General features: G+C 40.4%; 1 protein-coding gene across 2 annotated transcripts in view; it reads right to left on the minus strand.

Annotated features, from left to right (window-relative positions):
- ACTR3 (actin related protein 3) overlaps positions 1-11786 on the minus strand; it is a 57530-nt gene extending 45744 nt beyond the window's left edge. The window contains exon 1 of one of the 2 annotated variants that reach the window (XM_037523254.1): positions 11427-11786. In XM_037523254.1, coding sequence (XP_037379151.1) covers positions 11427-11470 — 44 coding nt within the window. In that variant the 5' untranslated portion in view covers positions 11471-11786. Of the gene's footprint in view, positions 1-10666; positions 10687-11426 lie in introns of those variants that run through there. The other variant, XM_054699641.1, reaches the window with a different exon arrangement.
- Positions 11787-18836: the final 7050 nt, after the last annotated feature.

Below are 18836 nucleotides of genomic sequence, written 5' to 3' on the forward strand. Positions count from 1 at the left end.
AAAGTCTTTAATGCGTCCTACCCGATCCAACGACCTGGAAACCCAAAGTCACTCTCAGAGCTGGCTGGAAGCTGCGAGCTGGCGGAGAGCCAAAATGGGGGGTCCCCCAAAGCCCACGTGTCTGCCTTTATATCAACCTGGCTGCTTAACCCCACCCTCAGGTCCCAGCCACCTTCCCTTTGGTAGTGATGGGATTTGGAGTTCCCAGTGTCTTTGGCTTTGGCTTTGGGTGGGGGTGGAGTCCACAAAGCCTGTATGGAATTAGCTTTAGGACATCCTTTTTCCCTTACAAAGTCATCAAATACATTTCCTATTTCCACTGAAGAACTTATAGACCTCCGTAATCTATTTCCAACTTATCTTCTTAATTTAATTCACCTCAAAAAGCATTTACTGAACACCCAGCATATATCAGATTCTTTACTTCCCTGTGCCATATCAAACACTTCACCATATCAAGCCTATACATCCAAATTCAACTACTTTTCCCACCTTACTTTTCTTCCCAACACCAATCTCTTGCCAGGTAAACCAGTCTTATTTCTGCTTATGAACACTTTACTCATCCTTAGGCCTACTTCAGTTATTACCTTTCCGCTGGGAAGCCTTTCACATCATTTATCATATCGTTAAAATTATTTGCGTACATGTGAGTTTACTAAAGTCACCATTTCCTATGCATCCTTATAATCCCCACAACAAAGTATTGTGAAAGTATTACTTTGCATAGATAATACTTACTAAATATATAATGAAAATCAATTTTTTCAACTATAAACCAACTAAAAGTATAAGCTATTTCCTCCCTTCCTATTTATGTGCATGCCAGTATCTTCAGGGGAGGAAAATGAGTGAAACTAATTATTTCAATTATAATGCAGGCTTACTATTGAAGAAAAAAAAAAAAAAAACAAACTTTTGGGCCTCCCTGGTGATGCAGGAGTTAAAGGCTCAGCACTATCAAGCTATCATCAGTCACTGCAGGTATGAGTTCCATCCCTGAAGAGGAATCTAACCTACATGGAGCAGCAGACCTCTCCTGTCCTGCTGGCTGCTCCCCTTGAGGTGTATTTCAGTACATTGGTCTGTTCTGTTCTCCACTTTGCTTTAGTGAATCATCTCATCCCCTCCCCCACACCTCTGGCCTAGACCCCAGTTCTTATGTGCATAAATAAAAATAAATCTTAAAAAAAAAAAAACTTTTAAGAAACAGCCTGCCATATCACCACTTATCAAATAGGACCTTATTTCCAAAATACTCCATAACTTCAAAATTACTCACACCATCATCAATTATTTAAAAATAAATAAACTTCTCTTTTACATATTTAAATGTGAAACTCACAAGGGTTTTGGAAAAGAATGTGTTAATTCAAACTGTTAGTAATAGAGCAAGCAGTCATCAAGATAAAATAAGGAATTTAAGGCAACATAAAGAAAAATGGGCAATATATTGTCATTACCCTTTCTTCCCTTAACAATGGATACTCAGAATTGAATTCCATGACTATTCTAAGGAGGACCCACAAAAGACTAAGTCTTGTTAGAGGCAAAATAACTCTTCACTAATACTGACCAATCCACTTCTGTCAGTTACCAAACAACACAAAATCTATGTCTAAATCAGAGTTTAGGTCAGAACTTTTTTTTTTTTTTTTAAGATGTATTTATTTATGCACACAAGTGCTGGGGTGTAGGCCAGAGATGCAGGGGATGAGAGTATTTACCAGAAACAAAGTGGGGAGCAGAACAGGCAGACTGACTGAAATACACCACCGAGGGGAGCAGAGGCTGAGGGGAGCAGAGGGCGAGACAGGAAAGGTCTGCTGTGCCACGCCATGAGGGTTAGCCAGTGGCTGCCAACAGCTTACAATGCTAACACTTAAACCCCCTGTGTCTTCGGGGAGGCCCAGGTCAAAACTCTTGATCTTAACTGAATGACTACAAGATGCAGAGTAAGCTTATAATGCATGTTGCTAGTGTATAGCTGCAGCATGCTACAGACTTCCTGCACCATGATTTCGGTGTCAGACTTGTTGACTGGTTTCCCCTTTGCTTTACTAAACCAGGTTCCCAGGCTTCCTGTCAGTTGTGTGATATACACCATATTCTTTCAATAATTCCTTTTTTTTAAAATTTGCTTATATTAGCTAGTTATTTTGCTTGCATCTAGGATTTCTAACTGATAGAGCCACAAGTCACATTTTTCTCATTTCTACCTCTCACAGTCTTTTGATGAATTTTAAATCCTGTTTCACTTTTGAAAATAATAGAAGTTTAGATTAAATAACTTTCCTGACAACAAGCAGGGCAGATCATTCACCTGTATTTACAATGGCAATAGGGAATGACTTTACCCTATAGTTGCACAAGGGGGAAAAAGCATTCTTAAAAGACAGATTTCCAAAATCCTTTGAAAAGCATTTTGTAAGCAATAAAATTCTCAACTCGTTTTTTATATGAGTAACAAATTAATCAAGAAAGGGCAGGGGCTTAAAGTCCCAAAAATTCTCTTTCCTTTGCTCTGTTTTACCTTTTTTGATTACAAAACAAAATTTTGAAATACTTTCAAACAGAAAAATATGTAAGCTTTTATTCAACTCTGTGTTATTTAGATAACATGCATGCAGATTCACCATAAACTCTAAATCTATTTTAGAAAAAAAAAAAATCCACTTTCTGGTAAACCAGGTGTTTTCCTTAATCTATACAGTAATTATTTTCAGCATCAAATACTAAATATTAAGTTCCCTGAAGTCTAATAAAAAAATTTCTTTTTTATAGTCCTTATAGTCCTATATTGCTAAGTTCTGCTTACTTTTAAGTTCAACTGTCTCATTTCTGTTTTTATAGAGTAATTAATGAGAAATGACTTTTTAATACATCAATTATTCATTTTCAAATTGCAGCTTCAGAAATACATATGTCTTCATTTTAAAGATCAACATAATTAAAAATCATTGACTTAATTGAGCTATCCAGAATTAACCAGTAATTTTCAGTTTTATCATATTAGATATGACTATGCAATATTCAAATAGCTAATAAATAATTCTATCATTTAACTTGCATGTGTTTCGGGTTAATCAAATCAGTGGATTGGTCATTAAGACCTCTATATATTTTGTATTTTACTAAAAAGTAGCAGTTCTGGGCCCCCCTAGTGGCGCAAGGGGTTGAGCCACAGCGCTGTGAAGCTGTCCATGGCCTCTGCAGCAGGAGTTCGATCCCGGCCAGGGAGATAAGTCACATGGCACAGTAGATCTCTTCTGGTCTTGCCCTCTGCTCCCCTCAGCAGCATATTTCAATCAATCCGCTTCTTCTGCTCCCCACTGTCTCTGGTGAATCCTCTCTCTCACACACACACACCCACCCACCAACCCATACCGCAGTTCTGGCCTATACCCCAGTTCTTGCATGCACAAATAAATAAAATAAATCTTTAAAAAATTATTTTGTATTTCTACAGTTTTAAAACCAACCCTAAACTGTAGGACATTTTTCATCTTAAATCCTCTTTTTAAGATTTTTATCCTCCTTTTAACAACCTTCCCTCCCCACCCATTTACACTAAATAGGACAACTGAAAGTTTTAAAGATACCCTTTAAAGATGTGTTGGGGCAAGGAAGAGAAAAGGCCAAAGAAGGGTAAAAGAATTTATCAGACTACACAAATTCAAGGTACTTCCTTTTCGTGGCTGCAAAGAGCATGGAAGAATGACTTGAGCTTAAATCAACAGTTTGGAAAGGCTTTGAAAGAAAATTATTAAAATTTCACAAAATAGTCCTTCGAAAAATAAGGACATCAATTTACCTTTACTGTTATATTAGGCAGTTATATAAGTATCATTTATATATTTTATGATATGAAGTCCTACATAAAGCTGTAACATAACCAGCACAAAAGGTAAAATTAATGTCTATCCTGTTTTGAAAAACCAAATTCAAAAATTAATCCAATAACCTCACCCAATCTTGCACTGTTACTTAGTAACTCATAAATTTATAAGTGTTTGGGAAGCTATAAACCATGCTAATGTGTATTATAATTACTTAACTACAAGTTCTTGCCATTCATTTTTCTTGCCACTCTGTACCAGTGGCTACTTACAGATCAGTTCTGTAAAAGAGATGACAAGTTCCAAAAGAATGAATTGTGAGCAGTCAAATGCCTTTATTTCAGTAGAATTTTGTTTCACAAAACATATTACTTAAAGCTACATTTTAAACATTCCACATTTCTGTTCTAGTCTAAGCATTTAGCTGCTTCCACCAGGAAGAGGGGAAGCATGATGGACAGGCAGAATACTGTGGAGGAAAATTTAGCCCTACCAGGAGCTACACTTCTCTCCTAAGGATTTTGCCTTTTAAAAAGTGGGTGGAGGTAGAAAATTGGCTATTAGCACAGCAGATCACTTATCACTTTAAACAATGTGCATCATTCCTTCTTCTCAAGGTAAAGCTCAAGAAGTCAGATCACATACTTTTTTTTTTATTTTTTTAAAGATTTATTTATACACGAACTGGGGTATAGGCCAGATGCGCGGGAGGGTGAGAGGATTCACCAGAGACAGAACAGGAAACAGAACAGGCAGACTGACAAAACACACTGCTGAGGGGAGCAGCGGGCGAGACAGGAGAGGTCTGCTGCGTCATGTGGGATCCTCGCTGGCTGTCCCGGATCGAACCTGCTGCACTGCAGAGGCTTTGGACAACTTCACAGCGCTGTGCTCAACCACCTGCACCACCAGGGGAGGCCCTCACGTATTTTTTATTTATTTTTTTTTTTTTTAAATAGAGGCATGTTTTATTCATTTATTTGTTTGTTTGTTTGTTTGTTTTGTTTATACATGCACTGGGTACAGTCAGAAGCGCGGGAGGGTGAGAGAATTCACCAGAGCCAGAGCGGGGAGCAGAGCAGGCAGAAGGACCGAAGTACACTGCTGAGGGGAGCAGCGGGCGGCAGGAGAGGTCTGCGCGCCATGTGGGACCCTCCTCCGGTGGTAGGGGAGCAGCCAGGGATCGAACCGGCGCCGCAGAGGCCGCGGGCAGCTTCGCAACCCAGCGCTCAACCGCTGCGCCACCGGGGAGGCCCTCTCACGTATTTTTTAAAGAAGGAAAGTTCAATCTTTTTGTTCTCTCTTTAAATTCTCAGTATGCTGGGTTTCATTTAAAGCTAATTGCCAAATCTCCACTTTCATTTCTGAAGTTGCCTATAATTTTGGCTTCCTCTAGATCACCATTCCAAACTCAGTTATAAACTCCACTTTTATCATTCTTTTACTGTCCACTCAAGCTCACAAACTTTAACCTTCACTGATGGCTATTTACAATCCGCTAGAATCAATTGCCAAATCCTAGGTATGTGGTTCAACCTCCATCTCTCCAATCAATAAAAACATTTTGATTGTGCAAAGAAATGTGGTAGGAAAAGCACTGTAGGTCTGTGTTCCTTTCCTTAAGAACTCTAATTCAATAAAAGGGGAGCCAAGGGATACCTGTAATAAATACAATGTATTGAGCACTTGCTATATGCCAAATACAATACTGTGCTGAACCATTTTCAGGCATTATCTAAAAAAGAAAAAAAAAAAAGGTCACCCATATGTAGATAACATCATCTCTAAATTACAGATGGGAAAAATAAGATGTGCAGAGTTTGAAATTACAAAGTCATACAGATAGTATGTGGCAGAACTTAAACTCAAAAGCAAAAAGTCCTTGCTAACCATAAACAATACAAAATACTATCACTGCAGTCTTTCCCAAATTAATCTTTTCTAATCTATTCCCATAGTCAATATTCTATTTCAGAATTTTTTCAAGGCTGATACTAAGAGGACTGCTTAAAAATCACCCAGGAAGTACAGTGAAATACACCTAGGTTCAATATTTCAGATTCTGAGTCACTAGTTTTGGGGGTATTTCTGATGCAGTTAGAAAAAACACCCATACCATAATTCTTGTTCATTTATTTAACAAAGATCTGAGTTCCTACTATGCACTAAGCCCCATAACTTCATTAACTTCAAATTACCTCTTCTACACCTGATCTTACCGCATTCCATCTGCAAGTAGTTAAAAGGCCTATTTTCAACTCTTTACTATTCTACTGGAGGATTTTTATTCCCTAACAAGTATCTTTTAAAATCTTTTCAATCAAAACTCTGACATATAATGAGCACCTGGTACACAGTAAGTTCTCAATAAATATTAGTCCCTCTTCATATAATCTAGATAGCCTGTTCAATTCATAAGGTAGGGTACAGTGTTACAACACAAGCCAGGAAGTCTAAACACAAGAAGCTGCTACTGACTCTCCCCTTTCTGAATATGCTTTTCCTTTCCCTATAGCCATCCAAAATCTTAAAAGGATAGTTCAAATCCTACCTTCACTAAAACTTGCTTGATTCTTTTTGACCATAATACTTTTTTCTTTCCTTAGAACCTGCAGAATTAGTTACTACTAATGGAAAAGTATATACCTTAACATTTGATTAATGTAGTCTGCTAGCATATTCAATTTTAAAAATTATTTTTAACTCATCTCATTAATATTCTTGAAGGCAAACTGTCTTATACGTTTTCTTAAAATACCAAAAATACCTGCCGCTAAGTACAAATAAACCTTGACTTGACAAAACCTCTTTTTCCTACTACTGCAAGTAATCCTTAAGTTAGTAATATTGCTGACCTTATAACATCATATATAATTTTCTCAAAAAATCCAAATGGGCCTCCCTGGTGGTGCAAGAAGCACAGCACTGTGAAGCTATCCAGACTCTGCAGCAAGAGTTCAATCCCCAGGCCAGCCAGGGTGCTACCCACATGGAGCAGGAGACCTCTCCTGCCTTGCCTGCTGCTCCCTTCAGCAGTTTATTTCAGTCAGTTTTGCCTGTTCTGTTCTCCACTCTGTCTCTGGTGAATCCCCCACACCTTTGGTCTGTACCTCAGTTCTTGTACACATAAATAAATAAATCTTTCAAAAAAAAATCCAAAGGACTCAAAACTGTCAAAAATCCATGCTCTAAGGAAGAAGACTACTACTACACAGTATTATATTTCTACCATTCTTATTTGCTACAAAACTCTGGACAAGTATTTTAACTTCTCTAAACTCAATTTTTTTTTTCTATAAAAAGGAGATAGTATGTCTCAGGTGATATGGAAAGTAAATGAGATAATACAAAGAATTCACCACAAGGCATGTCACATAATTCATAATAAATGCTAGTTGGTAGTGTTTCCTGATATATCTTAGAAAGCAAATTTTTCTAGATGAAGTTTAAGCAAAATAACAAGGAAATTGTCTCGAAATCCCCATGTCCAGAAATAAAGTCAGAAAGATTTGCACAGAAGTTTTCTCTAATTAACTGAATGACATACACAAGGTTAGGATTTTTTTTTTTTAATAGCATTACCTTTAAAAAGAATAGTTAACTTTACTACTAAAAATAAAGCAAATGCATAGTTCTGACAAGGGGCTCTGGAGTCCTCTGTGTAATAGAAAGAACACAGGATTTAGATATTGAAAAACTAAAACCCAAATAGCTCCCACCACTGGTACCTACGACATTAAGAAAGTAACTTACATTTCTAATCCTATTTTCTCATTTACAAAAGAAGTAAAAATAGCTGTCACAAGATTAAATAAGATAAAGTAAACAAAAAGCCTGGCCAGCAGGTCTTCCACCAGTGGCTCTTTTCTCCAGTGCTTAAAAATAAACTTTCTGAACTGTGTTTTACAATAAGGCTGGAAAGCTCATTAGCTGCAATATATGCACACTCCAAAGTCAGTATTTCAACATAATACTGGCAGGCAAGAAAAGAGATTGGCAGGAAAGGAAAGGGAAAGATTTTAGGTAAGTCTAAGTAAGAATCTGACTTGTCAATAACATCGTATCTGCTATGCTTACTTCAAACAGCATACACAATATGACCCATGAAGGAGTAAGAAATTTAATGAATGTTTTAAGTAACAACAACATACTCTGAATGTTTCTTCCCCTGGAAATAGCTAGAGAAACAGCACTTATTAAATCTTATGAACAAAATTAATGTAAAAAACATGAACTTCCCACTTTATATTTTCCCCCCACCCACTCCACTCCTCTGCACTGTTCTCAAACAAGATCGTTCTATCTGTACTAACTGGTAGAACTGACCACAGGACTGAAAAAATAAGATTCTCATCCACTGACTCCAGCAAATTTATCTTTGCATTTTAAGATTGCTAAGAAATTTAACTCAATTAGGGAAATTCCTTAATTCATTCTCAATCTAAATATATCCAGGAGTTCTATAGTAAGAATATTAACTTCTATCACAATCAATGAAAATTACCAGTGCAGTATTTACGGGGGGTGGGGGGGGGGGACGGATGGTCACTGGACATAAAGGAGAAAAGGAAATTTCACAATGTAAAGCTCTGTGACCAAGCTACAACATAATAATAAGCACATAAGAGTTCCTTTATTTGGCTTGCATTTTGAAGAAATTTGAGTGAAGACATACAAAAAAGGTAAGAGGATAATCATTCTACAAGTGTTCAATGTTTTTAAAAATGCTTTTTAAAAAAGTGATTTTCTTACCATTTTGGATTTGAATTTTTAATTCTGTAATTTTGTTCTTAAGCAACCAGCGCGATGAGAAAGTCTGTACCCAAATATTCATTCTATGGTACTACTGCAATACGACCAAAGAAAAGTACATCGATATGGCTACAAACATGAAGGAAGTGTTTCTTTGAAAATTTTTTTCAAAAGGAGTTATTTTCTTTTATGACCTGACCTTGATTTGCTGTCTTATGTTGAGATAAAGGATCTTTACTGGAGGATCTCTCTTTTTAAATTTGGGAATTAAGCTTCATGTTTCCTCTTATCTAAGACCACCAAGATTCGGGGATAAGCAATTTTTTAAGGTCACCTCTGCCTAACTTATACAGTGAAATAGAATGAACAAACTGATTCAAGGTTGTAATTTTTAAACATTACGTGGGTAACGACAGCCACACGAATGCATTCTCTAAAGCACAAAGCAATGCACAAACTATAGGGACATCTTTTTCATCTGGGGACCACAATGTTCTGCATACAAACCTCTGGATCAAGGCCTTACTCAGAGATTCTTATCAAAGGCCCAATCTCAATGAGTTTTCCATTATGTGCTTAAAAAAAAAGAAGGTATAACTTTCTAAGACGTGCATTTACAGGCAATAGGAAAGACCAAAAAATCTTTTAAAGATTAAAATAAATGAATTTCTAAAGGTGTAATTTCATATTGTGAGGGAGAATTAAAGAAAGTGAGGCAACAACAGTGAATCCTAACCAGTTTCATTCAAATTACAATGAGTGTCAAGGTGACAACCTCTCCTAGTAAGGCAAAACTAATGTAATGTAACTGAAATATTAAAAATAATTCCTGAACCCCTTTCCCCACACCTCTTGGTCTCTTTGCAAGTTTTAAAATCAAGGTTGCCCTGTAAGAGAAAAGGTCACTAAGGACAGCTAACCTCAATGAGACACCTAATATACTAATTAAAAAATACAAACCTCAATGAAACACCTAATATACTAATTAAAAAATACCAAAACTGGATTTCAAAAGGGGAAAAACAAAGTGAGAAAAAGTAACACCTTTTTAAGATGTTACCCTGTTATTTATTAGAGACAATTATATACACTAATTTTATTGACCATCAAGTAATTTCTAAAGCATAAGATATTAAAGAAGTAGCAGTATTTTTTACTTTAATAAAACACTTGAAAATGCCTTCTCAGGCCAAATCTAATTTAAAAACTGACACTAAACACAAAACTACTCATCAATTAGACTAAGCAGGGAAGGGGAAAAAACACTAGTTCAGAGAAATGAGACTTTAAGGAAAAATTAAGTTTAAACTGTCCATCAAGAAAATAAAATAAGTAATACAGGCGTTTCAAGGCTAAACAAGGCTGGCATTTCCCAAGGGGAAAATATTTAACAAACCGGTTGTCTGTCACCTGTGCATGGCTGAAGTTCTAGCAATTGCAACACCAACATAAAGTTATGAGCATGAACATTAGAGAAATTTTACAGAGAGCCAATAGTGAGGGGCACACCTTCCTTTAAGTAACCCTTCTCTGCTGAATCAGGGGGTGGGGAGTGAAGGCAGGCAGTTCACCTCTCAAATCCCTCCTCTCCCAAATTACAGTGTTTTGGGGATTCCAGAGGTAATAATACATCACCACAGGACCAAAAAAAAAAAAAAAAAAAAAAAAGCCTTTCCATATTTCAGCATAGAGCAGTCATTCTACATTAAAGCACTTCCTATGTAAATACAAATCGTCCTGTAACTCGGCAAAATTCCTATGACCACCAAAGGAGCGGTCCCTTCCATTCCTTTCTCCACTTCAGTAAATGACACAACACATCGACGACCAGCAACTCCCCGAAAAGGACGGGCATCCCCTCTTTCCCTCCCGCCTGCCTCCTCCTCCTCCAGGCACCCAGGTGGACCAAGCAGCTGCTTCCTGGGCGCGCCCCAGCTCCCCACCTCTGCGGGGACACCACCCCTTTTTCTAAATTCACAGAACCTGACCCCCAGCCCAGTCATTCAGCCAGCCTCAAACACGCTTAATTTTGAAAGTTCTAAGAAGATGCGTTCAGGTTGCAAACGAAAAACTACCTTATAAGGCGATAAAAGCCCGAGAGCAGGAAGCGGCTTTGACAAAACCGAGGAAGTTGCAGCGCGCTTGCTCACTGGGGGACTTTCTCAGGCCGAGAGGTAACACATGACATCTCCTCCCCGATTAAAATGGGACTTGGGTCGCCGGTCAAAATGCGGGGGGCGATGGAAAAGACGGGGAAGCCGGAAAGGAAGAGGAGGTGGGTGGTCCAAGGCGAGCCCCGACGCAGGTCCCCGGTTTCCGAGGCTTCTCCCCCCTCCCCGCCCACACCCGGGCGCGCGGTGTCACCCGAGCTCGCCCGGCCTCCCCGGGCGCTTCTCCTTCCCCGCGCCCCGGCCGGGTCCCCGCGGCGCCCCCACCCGCCGGCGCGCGGAGGGGGAGCGGAGCCGGGGCGCCGGCCCAGGGGAGCACCCCCCAGCCACCGCGGGCCCGAGGCGGCGACGGTCCCCGCGCCCCCGGGCGGAGCTGCCCCCGCCGTGGGGGAAGGGCCGCGAGCGAGCGAGCGCCCCGGGGAGCCGCTCCCCAGGGGTTCCTCGGCCCCGCGCCCCGCGCCCGGCCGCAGAGGCTGAAGCCGGGGGACCGCGGAGGCCCCGGCTCGGCTCCGGCTCCGTGCCCCACCCCTCCCAGCCCGGCCGGGCGCAGACGCTGACACCGCGGCGGCGGCATCGCGCCGGCCCATTCATCCCGCGACCTCCTCCCCGCCCCGCCATTTTCCTCCCTCCGCCTCAGTTTCCCCACCCCCGCCCGGCAGCCCCTTACCCCGTGCCACAGTCCACCACACAGGCCGGCAGCCGTCCCGCCATCTTCCCCCTCGCCTGCTGCTGCCGCTGCCGCCGTCTGCTCCGTGCTGCGTGCGGCCAGAGATGGGCGGCGGGACGGAGGAGCTATCTGACCATCCGCGGCCGCGCCGCCCTGTCCGTCCGCGGGGAGCCGGGAAGCGAAGCAGCAGAGACGAGACGGCAGCTCGGCCGGCGGCTCCCACTTCCGCAACCCAGGCCGGCAGGCAGTCCCCGCCCTGCCCCGCCGCGGCCTCCTCCCCCTGCCTCTCCCCTCCTCCTCGCTCCTGCCCCCACCCTACAACTTCTCCCCTCACGCCGCCTTTCCCGGGGAAGCCAAGATGGCCGCCGGTGCCGACGCCCCGGCCAGGACGGGCCCAGGTCGCCAGCGCTCCCCCTTCCGGCTCCGGGCGGGAGGGGCAGGGCGCATGCGCGGTGAGGCGCGGCCCGCGGCCGCCGCTCCCTTCCCGGCGTCCGTGGAGTCCACTTCGGGTTTTCCGAGGAGGTTGGGGCGGGGAAGCCAGCCCGAGCCTCCAGTTCTGCTTCTGAGGCTGGGAGGGGGTGCTAGTTTCAGTGACTTCTCCGCTAGATTGAGGAAGGAGTGGAACTGCTTCCGCTACCGCAAAAGTCTTTTCCAGAGGCCCGGGGAAAACGGCCTAATTGAAAACATTGTCAGCGGCTCACAATGCTGGGAACTTGAGTGACTGCATTTTGAATGGAAAGGAGCGATATACGTGGGGATGAGCAGTCGTGGACCCATGAACAAAGGCTTGCACCATGACCATTCTGCCTTTGTGTGGAGGTTTTGCTCAGTTACACGTGTGCATTGTTGCAGTAGTGCATATCGGTAGTGTTACAACGTTTAAATTGTAGCACCCACCTCCCCCCCACCCCACAGACTAGGCCTTAGCCCTCAAGGAAGGCAACCCCCTGGGAATATTCTGCATAGTGCGTTCTACACAAATAGGCTTTTATTCGGGCTTTTGGAAGATGACAAAGGTTTGCCTCTGGAGTTGGGGTCCAGTATCTACTAACAGGGTTATAGATTGAAAGCCAAAATTTTAATTAAAAAAAACAGGATCTCCTAGGACAATGGTTTTCAAATTGAAGTGTGCATCAGAATGATCTGCAAGACTTGTTAAAGAGTTTTCTGGTTACGTGGTATGGAGTGGGGCCTGGTCATTTGCTTTTCTACCAAGTTACCTGGTGATTATCTGGGATCCCACTTGGGGAACTTAAAGGTGAATAATTTGCCTCTTCACCAAACTTATCTTCTCATAAACCTTGGTAGGTTTACTCATGTGAGGCTAAAATAAAAACATTTTTCCTAAAAAAGAATGTCTTCTTCACTCCAAAAGATCAGATAATGTGGTTTTAGACTGGTCTGGGAATGGAATACAGAGTTTTCACTTTTTTTGGCATATAAGTATTGCTCACTACCATGGCAGGGATTATGCAGACACTGAATATTCACTGAGCACAAACTAAAATCTGCTCTCATAGAGCTGACAGTTTAGTGAGGAAACATGAACTGTTTGAAGAGCAATAGAGAGCAAGGGACCAAGAGTTACTGAGAAATGGGTAGGAGGACTCAAAGAATGGCAGAGAGGCAGAAGATGGAGAAATCATTGTTGACAAAGTGGCAATTAGGAACTAGGTTCTGAAGGATAGTAGGAGATTAGGGGAAAGGCTGAGGAAGAAAAGAAACCCTCCAGGAAGAAGGAACAGCAAATATCATGGACCAGAGGTCTAAAAGAGCTTAATTTCTTCAACAAATTGCGAGACCCAAGTGGTCTAAGTGAAGTGAGCCAGAGAAGATTCAATGGGAGGTGAATCCTGAGAGGTAAGGAAGAATGAAACAATTCATGGATTTATAGACTTCTCTAAGCACTTTAAAGTTTAGGGTAAAAGCAACTTGGAAGCCATCAATAATGTCTAAGCGAGAAAATATGGGTGCTTGTTTGGGAATTCCGCAAAGTGAAAAGGGGAGTGAATGATCTTACAACCTGTACACTGGAGTCCAGGGAAATAAATATGTGAGAAGAAGCATCCAGATGGAATCTATAAGTGCAGAGGAGAAACCTTTAAGGGCATCATCATCATCAGTTAGTGTCCTGCATATACACAGTTACAAAAAGTAAAGAATCCACAAGGGATGCTTTCTGCAGTATTGTACCAAGTAGAAGGCTGACAGAATTGGTTCTTTGTTCGGATACATAATTGGTCTTTTCCCTATTTCTTAGGAGAAGATTCTAGACTGTCATTCTTAATATCCATTTCCTCTATTAAGGTGTTTAAGATCATATGGGAGAACATATGTCCAAAGATTGGCTTGTTTAGGACAGAGCAAATGGCTGTTTCCAGCAGCTACAAAATGAGGAGTCTGTCTAAAGACAGAGTACTTGAGCAGGACACTGAGGAAGCCCATGCTGGTGGACCTTACTTGGCTGCTTATGTTCTGGCCTTGGGTGGGTGTGCAGGAAAGTAGTTACATCAAGGATGGTAAACTGGAATGCTCCCGGGGATTAGCAGGTGGCATTATGATTGAAGAGTCCCATGAGGAGGAAATGGCAATGTGGAGAAACCACATCCCAACAGAAGTCTGCAAAAAACTGTTAAGCAAGAATGCAGGCCTGGTATTGCCAGAGTCTCCCTTTTTTCAAGGGAAGTCAGATCTGTATTTTTATCTGTTGGTAACTATATCCGACCTATGGGCTGCCAGTTTTCACCTTTTGGTTTACGAGGCTCTTTAACCTTCACTTGCTTATTACATTCCTATATGAAGCTCAGTGCAGTACTAGGTCTCTTTTGTAGACATGAGGAAAGCTTCTACCATAATCTCTTTCATATAGTCAGTACTATCCTTTGTCTATAAAGGCCATGACCTTGAGAAGCATTTGGAAGCTTCTCATTGGAAGTGTCATCTGTTCTTGTTCCTCAATTTGGTCTACCCAAACACTTCGCTTGCTTAAGACCCCTTCTACTTCCTGCTTGCTACATGCCACATTGGTCAGGCTCTGTACTACTGCGGTGGCTCAACCTTCCTGAGCTGTGCAGAGCCTTCAAATATATATCCTGCCAAAGCATTTCTGACCAATGCTTTGCATATGCACCCTTCCTGTTCACCGTCCTCCAAGCACAGAGAAGCAGGTGTTAGATCTATAAGCGTTTTAGAGATAACAGATATGAAAAGGAAAGCAGTTTATATTGGGGTTTGTTTAACTGTCCTATATCTATTACTCCCTAATAACACCTTGATTTCTTTTTAGGTCAGGTCAGCTAGGTGCTTGATTCTTGTTAGTTTCCAAGTGTGCTTCTCAACCTTTCAAGCATTTGTGAGTCTTAACATAACTTGGCAGGCAGCACTCCTGCCTGCATCTATGCAGGTGCCTCTCCTTTTCTTTCTCCTTTTCCTAATAAACCTGCCCATTTAAAATGTAAGAAAAAAAAAAGATGTCTTGGCAAATATTGACCCTTTATGGACAGATTGAATTTTTGCAATTGACCAAAAGTTTTGTGGGTTTTTTTTGGGTTTTTTTTTTTTTTTTTTTTTTTTTTTTTTGCAGAGTCAAGTCTAGTGAGTAAAATGGCTGATCAACTATGGTTCTACATTTTTTTTAATAAAAATTTTATGTGACCATAAAGTAATAAAGGTAGTTTCCATAGATGACTTATAAACTGCCTCTGACTATGTTTCTCAAATGAAGTTCTGGAAAAATTTTACTTAGTGGCTACATCCCTGGAATAAAAATATACTCATTATATGTTTAATTTAAACAGGAAATTTATTTCATCTGGTGATACAATGTTTGAAATGTGGTGAGACTCTACAACCCTACCATCAGCGAAATATGAAGTTAATTTATAACTCAAATTGATGGTAAAAGGCTTTTACTTACCTCCCACCTTCCATGTCTCTGTGTATTTGTATGAACACAGATATGCAGATATTAAATATAAAAACAAATTCCAGACAAACTACAAATCTTCGATGTGGAATAAAATCCATTTACTTTGTTGTGACCTGGTAAGCTAGTGTCTATGATTTGCTGTCTGTTTCCCTCTACAGCTTCTCCCCTTCCCTGATGCATTAGCCACATCAACTGTCTGCTCTTAATCATACTCACCAATGCCCACTTGCATCTTCTCAGACTTTCCAGCGCTCATTAGTTATTCCTGAATCAGTTTAAATCTCATCTCCTCAGGAAGCCTTCCCTAACTTCACTATTTGAAATAACCTGCCTCACTTCACCATATCACTGTATTTTAATTCTCTAGTGAAATGCCTTATTTATTTATAAGTTCATTTGTTTAGTGTGTATATTTTCCAACTAGGAAACATCCCCACTAGGATTTAAAGAGGGTCTGGCACATAATATGGGTTCAATAAATAGTTGAGCAAATAAGTTGAATAATAAGAACAAAACTATAAATATATTAGAAGAAAATTTAGAAAAATATTTGTATAACCTCTAGGTGGATGAGATTTTCCTAGGTAGAGACCCATATTCATTAATGGAAAGATTTGGTTACATAAACAAATTTCCACTGAATGAATTTTTTTGGAATTAGGGATTTGAAGAAAATACTATGTCACACATAAAAGTTAATATCTCTAACAGTTAAAAGTGACAAGAAATAGACAAACAATCCAATAACACAAATTCCCTGTAGAGGAAATTTAAATAGACCTTTAACATAGGAAAAGAAGGCTTTCATCACTGGCAGTAAAGGAAATACAAATTAAACAATGACAGCATTTTTCTCTCATCAGATTTACATACATTTAAAAGAAGAAAAAATATCCAATGCTGATAAACATATAGAAAAAAATAGATGTGCATTGAACACTTACTTTCTGAGAATATGAATTGCCCCAACCTACAAATTTATCTATTAGAACTCATAACTCGTGTACAAAAATGAAAAATGATGTAAAAAATATATAAAATAAAAATTAAAAAAAACTTACAACCTGTATAAGTCAGTCTTAGAAATTCCACTTTGGTGAGTCCTAAAAAAATTTAAAAGTACTGATGTCAGAAGGAAAGAAGATTATGAAAACGAATTATTTAAAAATTTGAAGATGTGTGCCTCCCTGGTGGAGCAAGGGGTTAAGGTGCAACCTGTGAAGCTCTCTGCAGCCACTGCAGCACAAGTTCTATCCCCAGCCCTGGAGCTACCTACATGGTGCAACAGACCTCTCCTGCCTCACCTGCTGCTCCCTTCAGCAATGTATTTCAGTCAGCCTGCCTGCTCTGTTCCCCACGCTGTCTCTGGTGAATCCTCTCATGCCCCATACCTCTGGCCTGTGCCCCGGTTCTTGTATACATAAATAAATAAATCTTTTTTAAAAATTGAAGATTTGAAAAGAGATCTTTTATTTCAAGTGCCTCTATGACCAAGTGAATCTCGGGTTTGGTTTTATATTTTTACTTTTATTTTTCAAAGATTTATTTATTTATCCATATAAGAACTAGAGTACAGGCCAGACATGCAGGGGGTGAGAGGATTCACCAGAGACAGAACAGGGAGCAGAACAGGCAAATCCACTGAAATGCACTGCTAAGAGGAACAGCGGGTGAGACAGGAGAGGTCTGCTGCACCATGTGGTTAGCTCCGTGGCCAGCCAGGGATCCTGGGATTGAACTTGGGCTGCAGTGACAGTTGTCTGATAGTTCTGTCTTTAACCCTTGCGCCACTAAGGAGGCCCCTCAGGTTTGGTTTTAATTTAATAAGAGAGGAGCCTAGATCTTGAGAGACACTAGAAATCTTTTCCATAGGTCTGTATTAACCTAGAGGAATATGTAGTAGAGATTGATATTCATGCTTTCTCCTTAGTAACAGTACCTGGATTTTATTCAGGTGTCCAAAGACTGCATTTGTCAATCTCATTTGCAACTAAATGTAGCTCCGTGATTATGTTATGGCCAATGAGATAAAACCAGTAGTTGAGTAGAACTTCTGAAACATAGCTAAAGAACACAGACTCAATGTGGAGTACCATTTTCTTTTTTTGCCCTCTACTCTCTTCCTGCCTGAAACGTAGGCAGTAGATAAAGCCATTATGAACAATTAGTCAAACTTGAGAAAGCAACCTTGTTCTAAGGAAACTGAAGCAGGGCCTCCCTGGTGGTGCAGCAGGTTGAGTGTTGCGCTGTGAAGCTGTCCGCGGTGCCAGTTTGATTCCTGACCGGCCAGGGAAATACCCATATGGTGTGGCAGACCTCTCCTGCCTCACCTGCTGCTCCCCTCAGTAGTGTCTTCAGTCTGTCTGCCTGTTCTGCTCCCCACTCTGTGGTGAATCCTCTCACACTCCCGTGCCTCTGGCTTATACCCCAGCTCTTGTATAAAAATAAATAAATCTTTAAAAAAATAATAAGGAAAATGAAGCAGAAAATAGAAACAGCTTAGGTCACTCATGACCCAAAAGAGGCACATAAGCCTAGATCACTCACTTCCAGACTAACTTTACATGTGAGAAAAAATAAGCCCTAGTATTTAAGTCATTGTAGTTTGGCATTTTCAATTATATGCAGCTGAATCTTATTCTAATTGATAACACTATGCTAAAATGTTAAATGTAAAAAGCAAGTTGCTAAGTTATATCAGAAGGATATAAATTCAAATGCTTATAGGTGATAGGGCAGTAATATGAAAAGGTAGAAAATAATAAGAAATGAAAAGGCTTGGAAGCCCCTGCAGCATCAGTAATATCACCATTTAGGCGATTTGTACATCCATATCTTCCAGTTTTTGATGTTAAATTTCCCTAATGTTTTGCAAACAAATATTTTTCCTGCTGTATTTAGCTTGCTGGCCACCGGTTTGTGATCTTTGAATTGTGGTACGATTTAATATTTGGAAAAATACTGAAAAGGGAGAAAGGAAGGAAGGGTGGGTCCTATGTATCTATATATTTATATGTGGTATAAACAGAGAAAATATGAAAGGTTGCACATGAAACAGTGGAAATCTAAGAGGAATGAGATTGAAGAAGGAGATTATTAATTTTCTCACTATAGCTTTGTATTTTCTTGCTACAATAAATATATATTCATTTTATAATTAAAAAAAATTGAATATAAAGGAAAATTGTTGAGAAGTTGTCCACACTGGAATTCTAACACAATTGCCCACAACATAACGAGAGAAAACTTTCAGGATAATTCAGTCTGAGCAAATTCAGTCTGTCTTACTTTGCGTATTAATATACAAAACTAGAAAAACAGATTTGAGAGGAAAACACAAACACATTGTAGGTTGCATCGACTTTGTTAGGTGTAGCTGAACTGGATGTCCCATATAGATGGAGGAAAAGCGCTAGGAAATAGTACCTTAATTATTTTTAAAATAAAAGGCAAAAAGTGCATTCTTATTTCTTTGAAATTAC

This window comes from Talpa occidentalis, unplaced genomic scaffold (genome assembly GCF_014898055.3).
Source record: "Talpa occidentalis isolate TD23 unplaced genomic scaffold, MPIMG_talOcc4v2.1 talOcc4.3, whole genome shotgun sequence".
Classification (NCBI taxonomy): domain Eukaryota; kingdom Metazoa; phylum Chordata; class Mammalia; order Eulipotyphla; family Talpidae; genus Talpa; species Talpa occidentalis.